Raw genomic sequence first — 17,823 nt, forward strand, 5'->3', positions numbered from 1 at the left:
GTGGGGGATGGCTGTAGTGGGGGGAATGACTGTAGTGGGGGATGACTGTAGTGGGTGATGGCTGTAGTGGGGGGATGACTGTAGTGGGGGATGGCTGGTGGGGGGGGATGGCTGTAGTGGGGGGATGACTCTATATTGGGGATGGCTGTAGTGGGGGGATGGCTGTAGTGGGGGGATGACTCTATATTGGGGATGACTATATTGGGGGATGGCCGTAGTAGGGGGATGGCTGTAGTGGGGGATGACTATAGTGGGGGATGAGATGACTGTAGTGGGGGGATGGCTGTAGTGGGTGATGACTGTAGTGGGGGGATGACTGTAATGGGTGATGACTGTAATAGGGGGATGACTGTAGTGGGGGATGGCTGTAGTGGGGGATGGCTTTAGTAGGGGGATGGCTGTAGTGGGGGGATGACTGTAGTGGGTGATGGCTGTAGTGGGGGGATGACTGTAGTGGGGGGATGACTGTAGTGGGGGGATGACTGTAGTGGGGGGATGACTGTAGTGGGGGATGACTGTAGTGGGTGATGGCTGTAGTCGGGAGATGGCTGTTTGAAGTAAACTACTTGGGCAGGTGGTAATACAAATGATGCACAAATAAGTTTCCAGCTATTCTTAACCCCAAGGAGGCAGTTATCTAGAACTTCATCAGTTACAACTCGAAAAGTTTTCTTTTTTGAGACAGGGTTTTCTCCATGTAGTCTTGCTGACCTGGAACTAGCTCTGTAGAACAGGCTGGCCTCAAACTCAGAGATTCATTGCCTCTGCCTCCTGAGAGCTGGAATTAAAGGTGTGTGCCACCATGCCCAGCTCTCAAAACCAAGTTTAGAGGTAAAACCAGTGACCATGTGATGGGCATCTGCTTCACAAAGAGTAACAGAAGTCTCCTAATTGTCACTAGCAAAATGAAAAGCTAGCTTTGTGGCCCCCAATAAAATAACATGTAATAAATGTCCAGAAGTATGTCAAAGGGCTAAGTTGATTAGATGGCTCAATCTTACTTAGAAATTAAACAAAAACAAGGAAAACCACATCTTTTCATTTGAGTAAAGAGATTAAATCCCAGAATAAATATATAGGGAATTATAGAATAATCTGAATAAAATAGTTACTCAGTTTATTTTCAGTTAAAATAGAATATTTTCCATCAAAATTCCTCAATAAAAACCACGGGAAATCAGTTAACAGAAGGCAGTAACTTTTAGTCTTGAAATTTTAATAATAAAATAAAATAGGAAGTTCATCAGCATTTAATATTTACATTCCCTTTTACTCTCTGTGTGAGCTTAGAAAGCTAATTTTACTTTGGTTAACGTTCTCTCTAAAGCTAAAACAAATAAACCATCAACAACAAAGCTACTAAAGCATTTATTTCTGATCTACAAATACAACACAGATTCCTAAGTTCCTTTGACAGGGACAAAAAGAAAACCATCCACATAATGTAAAGGCAATTAAGTCAGTATTTTTAGTTCAGCTATTTGGACTTTATAAAGTCAGGAGTAGGATTTTCCACTTACAGATTCATGTCTGTGCTCAAATTGTTTGCTTCAGATTCTGGCTTCTGGGCGAACAAGGCTTGATAAGAAGTACTATTTAACTCCTTATAGGTTGAATTACAACTAAAATGTTATAATCTATAAACGTCCTAAATAGGATTTCTCTGAAGCTGGAACTAGCATAACTCCCTTACCCACTGCCTACACCTGTGTGCCTCGTTTTCTCTGCCCNCCCCCCCCCCCGACAATTCCCAGTGACTACTCGCTCACACGCTATGATCTGTATGAACCTGTGTTTACACTGTTGGCTATTTTTAGGATTTTAGTTTTAGTTACATGCACGTACATGCATGTATCTGTATGTAGATGTGCACCTCAGTGTAGGTGCTAGAGGTATCCTCCTGGAGCTGAGCTATTTACAGGCAGAGAGCTGCAGGTTGGGAACTGAATCCCAGTTGTCCTATACAAGAACAGTATGCTTGAGCCTACATTGTGTTCTAAGGTTAAGGTCTACTGTATCCAAAACGGTATCCAAGAACCACAATGCCTACCAATTTCTCAGACTCCTATAATCAATGGCCATATCAATGAAACAGATATTCTTTCAAACGGGCTTTTTTGAGACATAATCTCACAAAGTCACCGTGACTGATGTGGAATTCACTATGTAGGCAAGGCTGACCTACAATTCACAGAGATTGACCACCTCAGTCTCTGAAGCACTGGGATTAAAGGTGTGCGCCATGCCTGGCCCCAGGGGGAAGTTTTTAAGAACATTCTTTTGGGCATGTGAGTTACTGTACATACGCCTCAGATCTTTGCACTTACATTAATCTGAGGAATAGAAATCTAGAGGCTTACCATTTTTACTATATCAGAATACGCTGATTCAACAATTACACCACGATTAGTTGAAACATACTCAACCAGTTCATTCAGTGTTGCTCTTTTAATTTCTTTGCTCTTCAAGTCTGAAACAGAGTCCATGAAATCAAACAGTACACAGCACTGTTGTAGCTTCTGGCAGAAAAGCTCTTGCTGTTCATTTGAAGTGGCATCTATAAATAGAAAGAGAAAAACTCTGAATAAACCAACTTGAATGTTACTTTGTGTTTTTTTTTAAGCATGATTTTGTAGATGCTATTTGCATGTATACAGTCCTCTAAGCGATTGAGTAGTAAATCCAGGCAGCTGTAATATTTTCGTACAAGGATTTACACTAGGCTGTTCTTGCTGTCTACAATCAATCAATCGGATATTACTGATTCTAACATACCTTTCTTGTAATCACCTCAATCAATTAGATGCTTATCATCCCTTATCTAGATTTTCAGTCACAACTGGCTACTCATTCATAACTAATTATTCATTTTTGATTTATTATGTAAGCTACTTAAAAAGTTAAGACTTTCCTAAGAGAATCAATACTACCGTACTCAATGAGATCCTCCATAATTTAGAAAATGAAGCCTCTGTATTATGTCAGAGTATAGCTGCCTATGCTAAAAGTCCCCTTTCAATACAACCAAGCCTGCCTCTCTATCCTGGTGAGACCATAGCCCTTGGGGCTCCTGAAGAGCACAGGCTGTCCCTGAGCCCAGAATGCCCATGTCCCCAGCATAATCTTGGATACTTTGCTCACTGGTTCCATTTTGGCCTAAGTCCTTAATCAAAGATTTTCCTAATAGATCAAACTAAACTGGTTGGTAAATCCACCTTTACCCTAAAGTATTTTAGTATTTTAGGTGTGTATCTCTGTTGCAGTATTTCTTGTACCACATGCTAATTATAGCTTGTATTTTTAATTCTCCTTATCTCTGAGGTCTCCCAAAGCAGGAACCACAAGTTCTGTCATTATGCCTATTGCTTCCCTCTTCCCTCTTCTCTCTAATGCATCCAGTAGAGCCTGGCACATAAATGATACTTTTTTGTTTGTTTGTTTGTTTGTTTGTTTTCAACACAGGGTTTCTCTGTGTAGCCCTGGCTGTCCTGGAACTCACTCTGTAGACCAGGCTGGCCTCGAACTCAGAGATCCGCCTGCCTCTGCCTCCAGAGTGCTGGGATATTTGCCTTCAGCTTGTTACAAAAACAAGGTTTACAGTTGATCCTAACAAATGTATCACAGTTTTTTGTTCTTAGCATTAAAAAATTACATTTAGACTCTAGACTTTCAAATCTATCAATAGGAACCTTCTAGCCCTCACTTATCTAAGTCTCCTAAACCGTTACTGAGGTTGCATTTCTAAGCTCAGATATCTAAAGCCTGATACTTAGGCTCATGTATGCAAAATTGTTTGCCCACCAAAACCAGTTCCTATTTTATATAAAGATACAAAAAGAATCTTCAAAAAGATTAAAATCTCACCACAGGTATCTGCAAATGGGTGTGTGCACACATGTGTGCGAGTGTACATGTAGGGGATTTTCTATGTCCCCATGTATGGGTGTGTGTGCATGTGTCTGAGGATACCTGCAGTGGACTTTGTGTTCCCATGAGTTGGTTTGGATGCATGTATGTGAGTGAGCCTGGATTTGCCAATTTGTTGAGCTGTCTGGCCGGCAAACTCCAGGGACCTCCTGTCTCTCCATCTCCTCAGTGTTGGGACTATGTGTGAGTAATGGAAATTCAACTCAGGTTCTCATGACTCCATGGCCCATCTTGAGCCATCTCTCCAGCCCCCCCCCCCCACTTTTCTTTTTTATTACAGCAAAGTGTGAATATTTTAAAGACCAGCATAATATACATGACTTCTGGAGGGACTGTGGCTGTGCTACTAAAAGCGTCTAAGACAGGTCTGCACCCACAACTAATTTCCTGCTCTGTCCCAGAGCTAGCACCGGTCCCTGTGATGTGAAGCTGAGGGACAGTAAATAGCATTTTTATTATTTTTTTTATTCAATCATCTTTTATGGAACTACTCTGAAATGGACATATTTTAACTTTTTTTTTTAAAGAATCATTAAATTTGCAGATAAAACCTGCCTGAGCTCTGGAATGAGACTTCACCACCTGTGGAGAGAATGAGGCAGCTCTGACTGACGCACACAGCCAGCAGTCGGGCCTACTACCCCTGCTTGGCCCAAACACCAGCAGGTGTTCAGCAGCAGAGCTTGCTCATCTCTGCAAACTCAGTGACATCTTAAGGGCCTTTTCCTTAAACCTTTTGGAGTTTTCTGTTAAATAGTTAATTTCAATTAGTTAATGGCATTTCCTAACACTGGTACCAAGTTCTTTAGTTTAAAAATATAGGAGCTAAGACATCTTTGCTTTTTATAAGCTCTCTATCAATGCTAAGCTTTTCAGAACACATATGTATTACACACTTATGACGATGACTGTAACCCTTTGTAACTTGTAGAGAAAATCCTCAGAGTTCTTGCAGTTACTCATTTACTTTAAAAAAAAAAAAAACTCTATCCTTCAAATATAGCTGTATCTTTATTCAAGAAGCGGTACCTCTGTATCCATCTTAATCTTCTGTGTCTGTTCCTGGGCACTGAGCACAAGGACTCACACAGGCTAAGCCAGTGCTCGCTCTACCTCCGAGCCCTGTCCCAGCCCTTGCGCTGCATCTTGACTGTTACTATCATTAGATTCCATTATAATGATGATTTGGGGATAATAGGTGCCATCTTTAGAAGCTGACTCAGTTCTAACAGAGTCTTAAGATATTTTTGAGCATTTTTTCTCCTGATGCTGGAATGAATACAAATTCACGCTTCACCCTCTTGCACATGTGATCACCACTCATAAGCAAGTCCTGCCCTCTCCCCTCGCTCTCACGACCACACACGACACCAATTCTCTTATCTGCAAGGCCAAGTCTCTCACTCAGTGCCTTACTTAGCTATCAGTGGTAAAGAAGCTGCTCCTCCACACACTCCTGTTCTGCCCAAGAGCATGCAGCTAAAATTAAAAGCCTTCTTCCTTTATTTGTATCAGGTATTTCTGTCAGAGCAACGGGGAAACTAACACATTGATGGATGTTAACTTCTTGAAAACATATAAATGAACCCTGAGTATATAAGAGAAGGGTATTTAAAATAACAGGGAGTATGGTTTGAATCTGAACTGTTCCTACAGGCTAATGTGGTCCATTGCTGGTGGTGTTTCTTGGCCTGTGGAAGCGTTGCAGCAAGGGGCTGAGATAGCAGAGATAGGTGACTAGGGGTGGGCTTGTGGGAGCTATACCACTTCTGGAACTCGTGTCGCCACTTCCTGCCTGTCCTGACACAAGCAAGCATCTGGAGCCACATGCTCCCACTATATGGCCTTCCTGGCTGGGACAGACTACAACTCTCTGAAACCATGAGCTATAACAAACATTTTCTCCCTTAAATTCTTTCTTTTTGACACAGTGATGAGGAGAGTTCAGTAATACACCGGTGAACTCCACTTAAATGATACAACGAAGCCAATCCTACATTCACCTGCAGAAGTATTTTAATCTCTCCCAAGTATTTACCAAAGAGCAATCCATAACTATTAGATGTCCAGCAAAGTCAACAACTTCAATGCGTTAAGGTTTTTATATCGCCTAGGGAAGAATATTATACGACCTGTAATACCAAATTGTGCTCATCTTCGGGAACATCCTCAGAGCTAAGGCTACTGTAAAGGACTCCCCTGGAAACCATCACTAAGCCAGCAAGAAGAAAGCACGATATTATGAACAGTACAAGAGAAACTGCACAATCAAGGAGCGAGCTATAAAGAAACACATGTGCTGTGCCTTTGCGAAATACATAATTAATTTAAACTTGGCTGGAATATGAGTTTTTAAAATGCATGTAACTTTTCCATCTTATTATGATTGAAATTTGACTTCACTAAAGACTTTACCACTGTTAAAAATAAAAATCCCTGTTACAAGCAGGCGAGACTAAGACAGTTCTGGAGAAATAAGCGTTTCCCCTTTGGAGATCCATTACACACCTTCAAAAACTCTCCCAAAGCCCTTTATCTGACAGGGCTTCATGTTCCCTAAACTCTTCATGTTTTTTTCCCCCAAACACCCAGCTTGAGATGTACCTGGCTCACACTTAAAAAAAAAACAAAAAAAAAAAAAACACTGCTCTAGAATACTGGTTTTCAAAGTACGGATTGAAACCAACCAGACAGGAGTATCATTCTGATCGGTCACACTGGAGTTAAGCAAACAAAGCAGTCAGAGGCCATGTGACAGTATTATTTCAGTGCACTGTATTTGAGTCCTCAGTTGTAAAGCAAGATGTGCTTCATACGATAGTCTGTAGTTTAAAAGTTTGAGAGATACCATTCCACAATATGTAAAATGCTACAATTATCAGGAGCTGGAGAACAGAAGAGGAGCACCCCCCAAATTAAAATACTAGTTCCCTCCAAATTAAAATACTAAAAGACCCCATATTAGGCAGGCCTAAGATGATATAGTAAACTGGTAATGAAGCTGAGATTCCAACTACTGGAATGCAGAGAACAATGCTATCAATGGAGCAGCCGATGTTCCTTTAAACCAGTGGTCCTCAATTTGTGGGTCTCAACCCCTTTGGGGGTCAAATGACCCTTTCATAGGGGTCACCTAAGACCATAGGAAAACAGATAATGATTCACAACAGTAGCAAAATTACAGTTATGAAGTAGCAATAAAAATAATTTCACGGTTGGGAGTCTCCACAACCTGAGGGACTATATCAAAGGGTAGCACTAGGAAGGCTGTGAGCCACTGCTCTAGACAAAGAAGAAGCCAAGAACGGCCCAGATAGGGCCCTCTTCTACTCTCGTGTCACATGTCTCTATGCATCCATCACTCTCATTTTGCCCACCTTTACGACTTCTCTCCCCTTTCATGATCTCTTCTAGTTTCTCTCTCCCCGGCCCCCAAACCTGGGCTCTGCGTACGAGTAAAACAAGGGATCATTGCCTTTCTGGCACTGAATATTTCTCTTAATGATTGCCAGTCTCCTTCTTTCTTCTGTACATGCCACAGCTTCACTGCTTCTTTATAAGCTATATGAAGCTAACCTTGATTGTCAATATTAACTGAATCAATTAATTCCCCAGTAATTGGACACACCTATGAGGGACTTTTCTTGACTGGTTCTTCTGTGGTCAAAAGATTGTTCTAAATCTGAGCCACAGCTTCTGGTTGTATACCACAAAAAAGTACATAGAAGAAGGAATTTTTGCTTTTTGCCTGCTTGCCCTCACTCTAGCTGGCAAGTTCATCTATCCTGTTGCTGAGACATTACATACATATACTCTCTCTCTCTCTCTCTCTCTCTCTCTCTCTCTCTCTCTCTCTCTCTCTCTAAAACAACTTAACTTCTTCAGGACACCAACTAAAAGTCAGCCTTGTGGATTCAACTACCAGATTATTTTTGGCCTTTCCTTCAGGAAACAACCATTGTTGGACTAGCTGGAACACAGCCTGTAAGCCACTGATAATTTCTCTTTTAATACAGATTCATTCTATCAATTCTGTCCCTCTTAAAAAAAACCCTAACATAAGGTGAATAAAACCACTGTATCCATGTACTACGTTTTTTGTTTGATAGATATCTATGCTGGTTTCATTTTCTGGCTACTGTGAATAGTGGAGCAGCAATAAACATGGGTGTGTAAGTCAACTCTGTAATACGCTGAGTTCAGAGTCCTTTGGGTACATACCAAGAGTGGATTAGCTGGGTTATAGGTAGCTCTATTTTCAGTTGTTTTGAGAAACTTCCACACTGATTTCCATATGACTGCAGAAATGTGCCTTCCCACCAGCAGTGAATAAGGACGCCCTTTCCCAAAGCCCTGACAGAGAGCATTGGCGGCCATTTGTTTTCTTGTCAGCCGTTCTGGCAGGGGTGAGAAGGGCTCTCAAAACAGTTTTAATTTGCATTTCTTGATGGCTAAGGATATTGAACAATTTTAAAGTACTACTGGCCATTTTATCCCTTCTATTGAGAACTATCTATTTGGCCACTAGTCCATGGACTAACTGGATGATTTCTGTGTGTTTAATATTGCAGCTCTCTTTACATATTTGGGCAAATCTCCAGGCTGACGAGTAGATAGGCAAGACTTATTTCTCCCCACTTAGTGAGCTGCCTCTGCACTTGTCTCCTTTGCTATACAGAAGCTTACCTTCATGGAATTCTAATTATGCCAACTCCCAGAATTATTTCCTGGGCTGTTGGGTTCCTGCCTATGATCTATCATGAAGTGCTTTACTTCCAGCAGTGTCAAAGTCAACTGAAGGCCTCTCATCCAGCCCAAGTCCATTACAGTGCAAGGTAGCAGATATGGACCAGGTCCCATTCTTCTATATGTGGAATCAGTTTTTCTGCCTCTGTTGCTAAGAAGACAATCTTTCCTTCAATCTCTATTCTTTATATCTTTGTCAAGAACCAAAGTTAGTCAGTTTCACATTAGAACATGGGCAAAAGGTCAAGAAATGATTGTTAGTCAAAAAACAAAAACAAAACAAAACAAACAAAAAAGATAGGCTTATGTCCCTGGCATGAATCTTACATGGTAGATATACATTATTTCTACCCATATATTTTAGACTTCAATCTGCCAATATTTTACTAAAAATTTTTCATTTATGTTCATAAGACACATTGCTCTGCAATTTTATTTTCTAGTAATGATCTTTCTTAATACAGACTCAATCAAATAGACACATACCTACTGAAATTTTTGTTTCTTCTTGTGTCAGTTTTAAAAAGCTATTTATTTCAAAAAATTTTCCCATATCCTCTAAGATTTCAAATGTAAGTTTATAACTTTGTATCTGGAAGCTATGATATCTTAGATAAAATGTACTAATTATTACTATAAACAAGTTAAAATTATAGTCAAGTCAAAGATAAGAATTCCTCAGATCTACCTGCTTCCTCAAAGTTCAGTTTAAACTAACTGTTTAGTCAAGTATGGTGGTACATGCCTGTAATTCCAGCATTTGAGAGGCAGAGCAGGAAGAACACCAAAAGTTCAAGGCTAATCAGGTCTACATATAGTCTACATGGAGATCCGCGATAGGCAGGGCTATGTAGAAAGACCCTTTTCTAAATAAATAAATAAATAAATAAACAAATGAATAAATAAATAAATAAGGTTTTTAAATAAATAATAAAGCATCATTTAAAGACTATGAATAGGCCCAAGGGCAAACAGCAAGTGAGGAAACACCTATCTAAGAATATCTATGAAAACTCAAGGCACTAAATAGCCCAGTAGAAAAACGCTCAACTAATATGAACAAGGTCTTGGGTTTGAGTCCCATGCCACAAATAATTTATGAAAATTTAGTAAGCATAATCTAAATGAAGACTGCTCCTTTTCCCTTCGCCCAGTTAGGCAGGAATTCTATTCAAAAAACCAGAGGCTCTCTCTACTTCAATCTTCCTGACAGCCTTCCTCAGCAGGTACTAACAGACACTAGTACTTCTATCCTGCTGGAGCAGCTCAATTCTAACCAAGTAAGGTGGAGAGGTGAGAGTTCCCTTCTTACTCTACTCATACCACAGAGACTGTACTTTTGGGCAGCACCACTAAGGATATGACCCCAATCACCCTACCCCTGGCATTGTATGCAAGCTAAAAAGACCGTAGGCTACTACCTACAGGTTACCCTTGCATAAAGCTAGCTCTTCTTTCCCAAAGAAATCTTTAGTTTACAAGTACTCTCAGAAACAGCAGGGGCTATGATGGAAGGGAATGATAGAGAATTCTAGATTCACCAAGAACTCATAAGCCAACTTACTGTCAGAAGAGATCGGTAAAAGGGAAGAGCTTTTAGTATGTAGAAGAGTCTTTTGGTATGAGAGTCATGTCCACACCCTTCCTACTTCCATCCCTACCCCTCTGTCTGGAAAAGTACAGCCCATGGGTTAACAAGAAGGGGGGAAAGGGCACAGCATACTTAATTGCTTCTGAGAGTTCACACTAGATCTAACAGAATATGATTGCTAAGAAACCATTACTCAAGGGGAGCCATGATTAAAGAAAGGTGTCATGACAATGTCTCGTTAAATGGAGTCAGAAAAGTATGAATAAAGAGAAGTAACGGAGATCATAGACTGCAGTAGTCTAACAAAGAAAAATTCACTGAAGGGGCTCATCAGGACAGAAAGACATATCAAGAGATATATTCCAATCTTAAAGAGATAGAAGAAGGGCTGGCATCGCTGCTCCTGTAGAGGACCTGGGTTCAAGTCCAGTACCCACGTGGTGATTTACCACCATGGATTACCCCAGTTTCAGGGAATCCAATGGTCTTTTGGGCTCCAGGGTATAGTGTGTTAAGATAGATGCAGGACAAACATTCACATTAAAATAAAATAAGTGATTCTATTTTTGGAAAAAAATGAACAGAGCTTTAATGCCCTATAGAATACTATCATTACACTAAAATATTCATAATGGAAGTACCAGAAGGAGAGAGAAAACAGAAGCAGTGACAACTACTCTGCAAATATATTGAATATATTATTCTAACCCGGTGTAACCAAGGAGCTCGGTGAAATCCAAGAAGGACCAATTCAGGCCAGCAAGATGGCTCACCCAGTATGTGCTTGTTACCAAGCTAGAATCCACATAGTGGAAGAAAGAACAGGCTTCTGAAGGTATCCTCTGACCGCCACATGCACTCTGTGGCACATAAGCATCCACACACTGCCCATACGCACATGCAGCAAACAACTGGAAACCAAAAAAACCAAAAGGAAGGATAAAATCCAGGAGACCCATAAACTACAGGCTCAGTGCAGTCAAAGTTCTTAGAGTGAGGCAAGGACAAAAATCTTGAAAAGCACAAGATAAAAACAATTATTTTTAGCTGGAGAGATGACTCAGTGGTTAAGGGCACTGACTGCTCTTCCAGAGGTCCTGAGTTCAATTCCCAGCAACCACATAGTGGCTCACAACCATCTGTAATGGGATCTGATATCCTCTTCTGGTGTGTCTGAAGACAGCTACAGTATACTCACACACATAAAATAAATCTTAAAAAAGGAAAAGAAAAAAGAATTCAGGTCTCACAGTGGCATTCAGCTCTCTCCTTGGCAACAGACTTTAGGCAAGCTAGATGGTCAACACCATGATGGCCAGATCTGCCTATGTTACACCCTTAGGAACCGTGCAAACCCTGTACATGACATAGCTTGCTTAACCTTGTATCTCAGTGTGCGAGTTTTATCAGGCCCTGTGTTGCCCAGAGTTGCCGGTATTGCCTGCAGTGGACAGAGAAGAAAGTACATCAAGTCACACTGCTTCTTCTTCCATGGCTCTTGGGTGTATTTGTGTGTACATATCTTGGTTCACATGATGGCTGCTGCCAGATGGAAAGGGAACACGGATACGTGAACAGCCTGTCTTAAAGCTTTCGTCTTATTCACCATCTTCACTAAAGCCAATGGGAGAAACCCAAGCACAATCAAGTGTTTCAGCTTTTTCGTTTGTTAGTGCTGTGTTTAATAACAAATATTTTAAAGGGCAGGCATAATTTGTAATAAGGTAATTTTATAAACTATATCCCCAGTTACTGCTGCTCATTTATTTTGAAATCTAAAGTAACATCTCATATAGGATTCATGCTACAAATAATAGAACAAGCACGGTATCATAGCAACCCAGCACCACCACTCAGTGGCATGCCGAGGATGTGGTCCAGAATTCTAATTTAAGAGACTGACACAGGATATAGGACATGTAGCTTTTTGGCAATACCCGAGAACGTTATAACTAAGAATCTAAACTAGCTTTTATCTAAAACTAAAGATCAGGCTACAGAAAGGAAGCAACAGGATTATTTATTTAACAAATGACTCGACACTATTACTAACTATGACTTAGTTAAGAGTCTGTGATTTTGTTACAACTGAAAACTGAGAAGAGAGTATAAACAGCACTCCGAGGAAATGTCAACAGGTACACTATCAGTCTGATATCTTACTGTATAAATGTATATTAAGGAAAACCACTGGGATATTGCCTAAACTTAACAACAACTTTAATTAGCATTCAAAGATACTGGTTAGTTCTTACTCTAAAATATAAAACTTATAGCTAGTTCGTGCCCATAATCTCAATATTTTGATGGCCTAGGCAGGAGAACTGAGAGCTCCAAGCTACCCTGGGCTATATAACCCAGTCAAGAGGGGAAGAAAGGAGGAGAGAAAGGCCATGAAAGAAGGAGGGAGAGAAGGAGGGAAGCCAATTACAGACTAGCTTTTGAATTTCCAATATCTCGTCTGATAAAGCAGTGAGAACACAGTGGGGACACAGTGGGGACACAGTGGGGACATAGTGGGGACACAGTGGGAATACAGTGGGAACACAGTGGGGACACAGTGGGGACACAGTGGGGACACAGATGGGTTACTAGATATGCTATGCCCCTCCCTCCTCCTCCTTCCCCTCTTGACTGGGTTATGTAGCCCAGGGTAGCCTGGAGCTCGCAGTTCTCCTGCCTAAGCCATTAAAATACTGAGAGTATGGGCACGTACTAGCTATAAGCTATCTTTTAATCCTTCTAAATAATAGTTACGGATACAGTTATATTTGAATGGTAATTAAATTCCTGGCCATGGAAATGAGTGAGCACACTGCTGAAACCGTCTCTTGGGAGAAACAATGGAAAACTTGTGTCATCTCCTTAATCTAATTTGAATACGGAACCTGCTGTTCATTAAACAAGAGTTTGTGACACTTTTTTTTTAAAAGATTTATTTATTTCATGTATGTGGGTACACTGTAGCTGTCTTCAGACACACAAGAAGAGGGCATCAGATCCCCATTACAGATGGTTGTGAGGCACCATGTGGTTGCTGGGAATTGAACTCAGGATCTCTGGAAGAGTCAGTGCTCTTAACTGCTGAGCCATCTCTCCAGCTCAAGTTTGTGATACCTTTTAAGGGACCAGAAATGTTAAGCAGATCTTCACCCATCAAATGGAATGCTAAGAAAACTATGGCTCTCACTTTAATGGCTGTGAGGAAATCCATCTTGTGTTAATGCCTACACAACCCTAAAGAAACGCCTGCCACTTACTGAGAACGTTACCTTCTTCAACAGAAGCTCAAGTCTGCGGCAGGACCACAGCTCTACGCCTGCTCCAGTTCCTTCACCATCACAGGCTGGCTCAGTGAGAGGGTTTGGGAGTGGCAACCTTAGGATATTTAATCAATTTTCTGGGGCAGTGATGGATTTAATTGGATTTTATACATAGATCTATGTACAGACTCCTGAAACAAGACTCTTAGAAACATTACTAAATAAATAAATAAATAAATAAATAAATAAGAAGCTACTTCTGAGCCAGAGAGATAGGTCAGCATGTAAGGGCACTTACCAGCCTGACAGCCAGCGTTGAATTCCCAGAACCCATACTGAAGGACCAACTCTCACAAGTTGCCCTTTGACCTCCATATGTGTGCCAAAGCATGCCTGTGTGAGTACACATACATGCACAGAAACACATATACCGATAAATAAAAATCTTTAAAAAGAAGACTTAGTTTTGGTATGTGGAAATTTATTTATTTTTAACATTTACTTATTTTAGACTGAGTATGTGCTCTCAGGGCATGGGCGGAGGTGGGAATCAGAGGACAGCTACAAATGCAGGTCACTGGGTTTGGCATCGATCACTGGCCTGCTGTACCATCTCAACAGCCTTAGTATGTGAAGTCCATAACCAAGGTTTCAAATGACCCAATTCACTATTTCTAGTAGTAAATAATTTATCCAGAATCATTTCAAAATTGTTATTTTTCTTTCAGAAAAGTCATGCTGTTTATAATATTCTATAAAGTTAAAGCATGAGGTGAGCAGGCTGGCCTACTCTTACACCGTCTCACTGACAGAAAAGTATGAGAGAGTTGCTCTGAAAGGGGAGTTTTGTTTTTAACAATCTATGAGCTCTTTTAAAAAAAAAAAAGCCACATAAAGAAACAAGGTAGTTAAGAATGATCTTTCTCACTGTATATTCTTTTTTAAAAGGCTTTATTTCAGAAAACAATGAAACCGAGACTCATTTATGACTCACACCAAGTATTACATCCTAAAATAGTCATTACTGCTCTAGAACTAAAAACAAGTTTCCAAGTGTGCGCAGGGTTATCCAGGTGATCACAGACACACCAGAGATCGGCCACACCAAGCACCAACTCCATGCCTGGCTGCCCCACCGCTGGAGTAGCTAAGAAAAGCTCAGACATTTTCCCCTCTCCTACTGGTTGACCAGGCCTTCCCAGGAAGGAAACAGGACTTCAGACTAACCTAGAAGCATGTCCTCATTATATCTGCGCAGAACTCCAGTTGTACTTACATTCAAGTTAAGGCTTGCTCACTAACTACAGGCACACATGCATCTGGAATAATACTCAACAGAGATGCTACGTAATTGTCCAGTTTCATCTCCTCCAGAAACTCTAGGAGACTAAAATCAGTTAAGTGTTTGATAAATTCTCCTAATTAAGTCCATGTGCAAGTCCCAGTTATCTCAGACCACTTTATCTCCTGCTTTCAAATTGAGGGGAACCAGTGGAAAAGACAGTGCTATGCTAATGTAGCCACAGTATGAGAAAGTTCTTATAGCCTACACACAGCATCTCCAAAAGGCAGGTAAATCTGGGGCAACACATTCAAGCTACCACTTACAGGGACTGAGTGGTTGGTGACTCCAATTATAAATCTAGCTGTTTCACAAATGCAATGCACCATTAACAATTATCTTAGTATCAGGACTCATTCATAAGGCAAATGTTCTCTATTATTTTTAAAACAAATGTTAGGTTATTTAAAGGCAGTGAAAACAGTAAACATTGGTAAATGTTCACCAATGGCCCACTTGTCCAGCAGCTTTCTTGGGAAGCTCTCAACCACAAGTCCTTCTCTTGAACAGACAGAAGAGAAGGTGCTCAATTTTACTTTACTGCAATCAACATATATCTTCAGCTTAACACCACAGAGAAAGAATTAGCAACCAACTGAAAAGATCAGTGAGCATCGAAGAATTCAATCTAACCTAGGTTTGGTTTCTTTGTCTACAAAATGGTAAGAATGTTGGTCTACCTATGCATTACTCAGTTACTGTGGTGGTCTGAATGAGAACAGCCCCCTTGGACTCACATGTTGGGATATCTGGTCCCTCGCTGGTGGAACCACCTGAGGAGGACTGGGAGGTATGGCCTTGTTGAAGGATTATGTTACTGGGGATGGCTGGCCTTTCAGTTTCAAAAGCCCATACTACTCCCAGATAGTGTCTCTCCTCTGTCTGTCTGTCTGTCTGTCTGTCTGTCGGTCTCCTACTTGCAGATCAGATGCAAGTTCTAAGCTCCTGCTCCAGCACTGTGCCTGTCTGCTGGCAAGCTCATAGACATTAGTTATGAACTTTTAATTCTCCGAAACTATAAATTCCAAACAAATTCTTTCTTCTGTAAGCTGCCTTGTTCATCGTCCCTTCACAAGCAATGGAAAACTAACACAGTTAATAAAAGAGCATCTCATCTAAAGGCACAACCAGACAACTCACTCACGCTCTTCTCCTGGAACATCACCTCCCACCACAAATAAACCAAGGATGCCCTGCACTGTGTATACACAGATCATCAGTGCCCAGCAAATCCAACTGTGACAAGTCTTTCATCAGCAAATCTAGGAATCTGAACAGGCTACCGATGGTAAAATAACAAATGTAATTCTGTTTACTAGTCACAGAAATGCCCAAAGGACACTGTTTGATTCAGATAGATAGATGAGATGGCTCAGTGGTAAAGGCACTTTACATGCCTGATGACTGCATTGCATGCAGAGAACATACACAGTAGAGAGAACCAAAGCCTCCAACTTGTCCTCTGACCTTCATCACAGGCATGAGTGTGCACACACATAGAAATATGTGTGACAAAAAAGACCCAATGGTTCTTTTGATATTTAGAACTGTATTTTCAAAATGATCTCAAATGTAATGCTTACCAAATAAAATGGAATCTCCCCTCCCTACTTGGTTCCTTTCCCGGCATTCTCCTCCACTGGGCTGTATACCCAGTGTCCAGATAAACACACTGAGAGATGACTCGTCCTCCACTTTCTACCTCTTCCCACAGCTAACAATTAACATGTCATATCTATAGGTACTTCAGACAAATCTCCTCCTCCCATTTCTGCAGCTACCATTCTGGACAGAGCTGTAGCGTGCCTCAACTAGCTCGCATGAGCGCTCACACACACGCACACACACACACACACACAGGTTGTTCCCTCCTTTTAATACCCAGTTCTGTCACAATCCATTCTACCTCTGTAGCTACATTCTATATCTTAGGTTTTTTTCTTGTACATGTATGGATGTTTTGCTGACTAGAAGAATGTGACAGATCCTCTGGAACTAGAGTTAAGAACTGATGTGAGCTGCCATGTGGATGCTGGGATATGAAGTCCAGGTCCTCTGGAAGAGCGGCCAGTAAACAATCCACTGAACCATGTCTCTAGCCCATATTTAAGTGACTATACACACACTCCAGATTATCTAAAACTCATCTTTACTTACTGGCTGTATATCTACAATTTCCACGTAATCTTTACCCTACAGGTATCTTGCTCAAGTCTATCAAGCCTCTGAAATATCCCTAAAAATCAATGATACCAGCAGAAAGACTGCCAAGAGCACAGACTGCTCTGCTCTACCTACCCAGCTATTAAGACTGGCTTACCTTGATGCCTTGGGCCCATGCTCAGTCTCTTGTCTCTAGACGCTGCTATGCTCTGGCCTCTTCCCATTCTACAGATTTCTACTGAGCAGCTGCTTCAACTTCCATTGCTACATATGCCACTGACAAGCTGAAAACTCCCAGATGACTACCATATGCACATGTATTCAGCTCTGGGCCCAAACTAACCTTCCAACAGTCAGCCTCACTTCAGTTTCCCACAGGTACTTCAACTTTTCCCACAAAAGACTGATTACTTTTAAAAGCCTAGCATGGTGGCTCATACCTATAATTTCAGCACTTGCAAGGCTGAGGCAGATCACCATGAGTTTAAAGCCAACCTGCATACTACCAACAGAAGTGTTTTTGTTTTTTTGTTTTTCTTTCCCCAAATCTGATTTGTTTCTCAATAATCTGTTTTTTCTGGGTGAGGTGGTGCCCACCTGTACTAAGTAAGGGGAGATTGTTGAGCCTGAGGCTACCCTGGGCTACCTATTGACCAACTATCCTACCATGTACCTAGTTGCTTAAGAAAAAGCAGGATCGCCGGGCGGTGGTGGCGCACGCCTTTAATCCCAGCACTTGGGAGGCAGAGGCAGGCGGATTTCTGAGTTCGAGGCCAGCCTGGTCTACAAAG

The 17,823-nt window shown here is 41.1% G+C and overlaps 1 protein-coding gene across 2 annotated transcripts in view; it reads right to left on the reverse strand.

The window, feature by feature from the left end:
• The window catches only part of Ppp2r5a (protein phosphatase 2 regulatory subunit B'alpha), a 44,899-nt gene that overhangs the window by 18,667 nt on the left and 8,409 nt on the right, over window positions 1-17,823 (reverse strand). For both annotated transcript variants that reach the window (XM_021184693.2, XM_029474185.1), the window contains exon 2: window positions 2,361-2,557. In XM_021184693.2, the coding sequence (XP_021040352.1) occupies window positions 2,361-2,557 (197 nt within the window). The remainder of the gene's footprint in view (window positions 1-2,360; window positions 2,558-17,823) is intronic.

Source organism: Mus caroli, chromosome 1, assembly GCF_900094665.2.
Source record: "Mus caroli chromosome 1, CAROLI_EIJ_v1.1, whole genome shotgun sequence".
Classification (NCBI taxonomy): Eukaryota; Metazoa; Chordata; class Mammalia; order Rodentia; family Muridae; genus Mus; species Mus caroli.